Source organism: Lolium rigidum, chromosome 5 (genome assembly GCF_022539505.1).
Source record: "Lolium rigidum isolate FL_2022 chromosome 5, APGP_CSIRO_Lrig_0.1, whole genome shotgun sequence".
Classification (NCBI taxonomy): Eukaryota; Viridiplantae; Streptophyta; class Magnoliopsida; order Poales; family Poaceae; genus Lolium; species Lolium rigidum.
In genome coordinates, this window is record NC_061512.1 from 166,252,793 (window position 1) to 166,258,166 (window position 5,374).

Genomic DNA, 5,374 nt, shown 5'->3' on the forward strand with positions numbered 1-5,374 from the left:
GCAACGTTAAGGTTGTTGCAAGTGTCAGCCTCAAGCTCAAGGCCAAGCTAGGTTACTGCACGCCTGACTCCATTGCCACGAAGCTTCAAGCTCTCTTCTTCACTACACACTGCGAATCTGGGAGGCGCGAGTGCGACGAGAAGTTTCAGTCCCATGCATAACCAACTTCAGAGAGTGAGAGATGGAAGTTTCAGTCCCACCTCAAATAAAGTAGCTAGGGAAGGGAAGGAGGAAGAGTTTGTTAGCCTTGTTCCCTGGGCTGATGGCTATGGCTCAACACATGGTTGGTACGTAGCTAGCTAGTGACAAGAGACACGCACAGTCATACACGCACACTAATGTTCAACACTGATGCTGATATGATATATGCTGAAAGTGTGTACTTGATTTGGACTAGGGCTTAGAGGCCTCTTGAAGGAACCCCGTGAATGAAATGAAATGAAATGAAATGGAATGGAATGGAATAGATGGTTGGTGAAGTGGCACACTAGCTACCAAGCTAATTAAGCTTGAAACCTACTACCACATCCCACTTGTCTCTTAGCTAAGTAGAAAGAGGTGTGATGTGCATGCATGCGTGGTGCTAGATAGCTCTATAAATTGGTGCAACTATTGGTTGCTCAATCCATCGATCATTCGCGCTTGCATTTCATCGTCTTAGAAAGTTCATCTTCCATGGCTAGAGAGATGGAGAAGACAAGGAAGGTCACCTCCCCTAAGGTTGGGAAGTGAGAGAAATACATAAATGCATCTTCTTGCCTGCCATATCTGCTAGGATTTATCTGCTGGGGCTTTGGTTTCGCGGCCTTACATATGCATGCATGGAAAACTTGTGGTGTAGGAAGTTGTGAATTTGTAACATGTTCGATCGAGTTTCTGCCAAGATGGCTCAATTTTTTACGACTTCGGTTATTATTCGTAGGGTGTTGCTAGTTCCAGGCTTCCAGTATAGTGGCCCATTGAACATACAGATTCTTGTACAAGTAACTTGATCTTTCTTAGTTGCACGTATTTTTTATTGTCATTTGTATATAGTTCAGTTACTTTCGAGTTAGCTAAACTCTTTCTGGACAAGCACTCTGCGATTTGGTGTTAGCTTGGGTATCTTTTTCGTTACCTTTTCTATAACTGTCCAAGTGGTCAAGGCAAGCTACGCTTTGGTAATCAGCTTGGTATCGTCAAGCACATATATATGGTGTGAGACACATGGTTTTAAAATGCTTATCTTATAAAGGTGGTATAATTTGAACTGTTTATTGGAGTTAAATTGGTTATGACTGACTTAGTTCTTACTTCTTCCTTGCAGATCACTTCAACTAGTTCAGGTCCGAAGAGCCCGCCAAGGAACAGAGGGTCTCCACCTCATAAGAAGAACATCACGGAGGTAATTTTACAGAGATGGCATATGTATATGTTCATGCTTGTAGAACATCTCTTTTTTAGTATACACTGGGAGACATGGGAGGCCAAACTTTCAGGGGGTGCAACATGTCATCTCATTAGTTAATGTCCTTTTCGATGACTACATTTTGTTTCATGTACTCAAGGCATTCCGAATAAATCTGCATTCCGAATTATGTTACAACTAATTTTCTCAAAATGATTTTTTGCCATGACGGAAAATTGTATTTTTATTTGGTCTTTTTTTATTTGATCTTCATTGACTTAATTAATTAAGTCTTATTTGTTTCCTGTAGAGCTCTTCTAGTAGTTCAGGTCCGAAGAGCCCACCAAGGAACAGAGGGTCTCCACCTCATAAGAAGAACATAACCGAGGTACTTTTGTTAACAAATGACATGCATATTCATGCATCTGAAAAAATCTCTTTAGCACGCATGTAGACTCAAGATTTGGGAGGTCACCACTTCTAACTAGAGTCCTTTTCTATGTCTTCATTGTCTTTCACGTATTCAGAGCATTCCAAATTTTATTACAGCTAATAATATTTCTTAAAATGTATTCTTTTTAGCCACGAAGCAAAAATGAGCAGCAGAGCTTCCGTAAGGGAGGCCCAGACTCGGCAACTCACGATGAGAGCAGACGTCATTCTCCAACTTCAGAAACCTCACCCAAGGTTCATTTCAAAAATTTACAGAGATAATTAATCGACCCTGAAATTCGTACAAATTACTTACACAGCATGCTGATAAGCAAACACTGAAATAATTAATATGTGCATACAATTTTTCCATCAGAAATCGACAAAACACGAGCAACCGCTGAGCTATTGCAGGCTTCACACCGAGGAACGAGCCATAAGGCGAGCTGGTTACAATTACCAGGTTATTACATAGATTCACAGTTTTTTCGTTGTCATAACTAGATACCTACGGGCCTTTACTTTGGGAAACTAAAGTTGTTCGGAACATGTAATGTTCACTTCGTACAGGTTGCAAGCAAGATAAATACCATGGAAATTATTCGTAGATTTGAGGACAAGTTATCGCAGGTGATTACACAATCTAATGTCAGATACATGGATGCATGTATGTTCCTTTAATATTTGATAACTATATTATGCTTAACCAAGTGGTTTATCACGCAGGTGATGGAGGAGCGTGAGATCAAGATGATGCGGAGGGAGATGGTTCCGAAGGCCCAGCTTATGCCAGCGTTTGACAAGCCATTCCACCCACAGAGGCAATTATTTAACATATACATGATCATATAAATCATTACCCAGCTGATTATATTGTTGAACAAACTTATCATTAATCCATCAAGATGTGGTCACGATCACTGTGTACAACATTAGGTGAATGTTAATGAAGTGTACAGTCCAAAAGATGCTAATAAGAATAAAGCAAAATGGATATGTAGTACACAAAAACACATTAAAGGACATGAGTACATTGAATATGTGCTAGGATTGTATTTGTAAAACACGCTTGATGCCTACATATAGCTAGCTTTTGGGCTTGAATAAAGCATTTGTACGTAGTAGTATGTACACAAATGGGGATTAATTAAACAATTAACCATATGTTTAATTTACTCGATGCTATTTGATAGGGAACAGGATAGACAGATGCTGATGTTGACGTACGTGCAGGTCGAGGAGGCCCCTTACCGTCCCCAAGGAGCCTAGCTTCCTGAGGCTGAAATGCTGCATCGGCGGAGAGTTCCATCGCCATTTCTGCTTCAACGGCAGCGGCGGTGCAAAGGCCATCCATTGATACAACATCGATTATGATGTGTATTTTTGCCGCTCTCGGTTATTCTACTGCCGTGCCATGCATGCGTAGTAGTGTTTCAACTCTTGCTGTGCTGCCAATCGTTTTCACGTAGCTAGTAGCGCTTTCTCTTTCTTCTTTTTCGCCCCTCTCTTCTTTTCTCGATTTCTCTCTTCTTCTTCTTTGAATTGCGCCACTCAAAAGGTTAGGAGATAAAGAATGGCTCGCCCATTAGGATGTATGCTGGCTTTACATGCATGTATCTAGATCTGGTGGTAATAATGAAGAAAAAGCTTGCGTTGTACTCCATGGATGACCATGAGAATGTTCTTCGATCTGATGATTCCATGCATGCCTCATGCCTGCTTGTTCGATCGGCATCCATGCATATGTTTATGTTCTCAAAGAAGGTTACATGTAGGCATGCACATCACTCTCATGGAGGAAATTCAACCCCTGGCTTAGATCTGGAACCCAAAAGCAGTCGTCATTGATCTAAAATTCAACCCGAGCATGCGCGCCTACGGCGGAATGATGCCAAAGAAAGAACTGATGGATAGACTAACACTTTGAGCTAGGCCATAAATTTCAGTGCAGCCTGCAACGTAAAAGGGTGATCTAGGCAGGCTTGCGATCGCCGCGACGCATGCGCCGGCCGGTGTCCCTGTCAGTGTAAAAGCTCTGTATGCAGATGGTGAAACATTGCGACAACGACACAAACCGCGAGCAGAAGCAGTCAAACGCTACAAAAGGGTCGAAGCCCAGTCTCTCAGCCCAAATAAGCGCGGGTCTACCCCTTAATGGAACAAGCAAGCAGGGAGGCGTAGAATTGGCCCGTGAAATGTGAAGCATCCAATACATGGGCCTCATTTGGTGGGGCCATTGATACCGGCAGTTCTTTTTTCTTTTTTTTTTGAAAAACTGGGTGAGCTTTATTAATTAGGCAACATTGTTATTACAATCACGCAGGAGCGGACCCAACACGCAGGGAGGGACAGCCCCATGCAACACACCACACTCACGCTTGCCTAATTGTGCTAACTCATGAGCCACTCTATTACTCACCCTAGCTACCTTGTCCACTCGGAACTCCGGAAGCATATTCAGCAAACCCCTGGCCTCCTGGAAGAGGCTCCAATGCGCCGATCGATCTTCATCCGTCGAGGAGAGGACGGCCACAACCCTAGCACGGTCGGTTTCAAGAACTCCCCGCTGCCGTGGATGAGCTGCCAAGTAGCGGATACCCTCGAGGCGAGGCCAGCACTTCAGCCTCCTCCGCACTAGCGCAGCATGCCAAGGTCTTCCATTCCGAGTATAGAACATCGCCCTTCTCATCACGCACCACGATCCCCATACCTCCAGTAGCATCAGAGGCCGACCACCCAGCGTCTGTGTTAACTTTAATCCAGCCCGTCTCGGGTGCTGCCCAATAAGAAGGTTCTTCAGTCGCCATTGTGGGGCCTGGGATGTGTGAAGGAAACATCGCGGCCTTCCCTTTCCTATCCGGCTCTGAAGCATCTGCATGCAATGATGAAACGTAGCTCTGGAGGTACGGAATTGAGGCAGCTATAGAGGCCTTACCATCACCGTGGATGACATTGTTCCGATGGTGCCAAATTCGCCAGAACAGGAAGAGGAGTTTAACCCGCATATCCTTCGAGGCACCATCCAGCATAAGAAGGAACCAATTGCTGCCCGTATATCTGAATTCAGTCTCGGGCGGTAGTGATCAAACCGTCCGCATGCCGTCACGAAGCGCGCGGGCAAGCGTGCAGCGGACCATGCAATGATGCGCGTCTTCGTCTTCAACACCACAGACAGCACACATTGGTAGGACACGGGGTATGCGCCGATGCAGACTCGAGGTTACTGCCAGGGAGTCAGTCGCGGCCGCCACGCAAAGATGCGAATTTTCCGTGGCACGGGCGTCTTCCAAACCAGGTTCCAAATCCCACGCTCCCCATTTGGTTCCGAGCTGCTCGACCCTCTGCTCAACGCAAGCGATTTTGGGTGCATGCCTAAGCGGTACGCGTTGCGGACGGAGAACACACCAGTGGGTTCGGGGAGCCGAGGCCACAAAATCCTCCGTCCTCCGTCGTGGTAACTTGATCTGCGAGAATAGCATCTGCATCGCGTTGGAAGCAGTATCGCCGAATAACATCTTCATCCCATGTCCGCGTCACCGGATCGATCAGTCGGGA

General features: G+C 45.2%; 1 protein-coding gene across 1 annotated transcript; it reads left to right on the forward strand.

Annotated features, from left to right (window-relative positions):
- The first annotated feature begins 675 nt into the window (after positions 1 to 675).
- LOC124651614 (protein TPX2-like) lies at positions 676 to 3,257 on the forward strand. Its single transcript, XM_047190664.1, has 7 exons — positions 676 to 720; positions 1,698 to 1,775; positions 1,970 to 2,074; positions 2,196 to 2,282; positions 2,390 to 2,449; positions 2,546 to 2,640; positions 3,053 to 3,257. Exons 1-7 carry the CDS (start codon positions 676 to 678, stop codon positions 3,174 to 3,176), a joined length of 594 nt encoding a protein of 197 aa, XP_047046620.1. The 3' UTR covers positions 3,177 to 3,257.
- Positions 3,258 to 5,374: the final 2,117 nt, after the last annotated feature.

Excerpts from the sequence above, each read along its gene's own strand:
- LOC124651614 (XM_047190664.1), top strand. The coding sequence starts at position 676 with ATGGCTAGAGAGATGGAGAAGACAAGGAAGGTCACCTCCCCTAAG. Across the intron at positions 2,075-2,195 it reads CTTCAGAAACCTCACCCAAG|AAATCGACAAAACACGAGCA; the intron begins GTTCATTTCAAA and ends TTTTTCCATCAG. Across the intron at positions 2,450-2,545 it reads TTGAGGACAAGTTATCGCAG|GTGATGGAGGAGCGTGAGAT; the intron begins GTGATTACACAA and ends TTTATCACGCAG.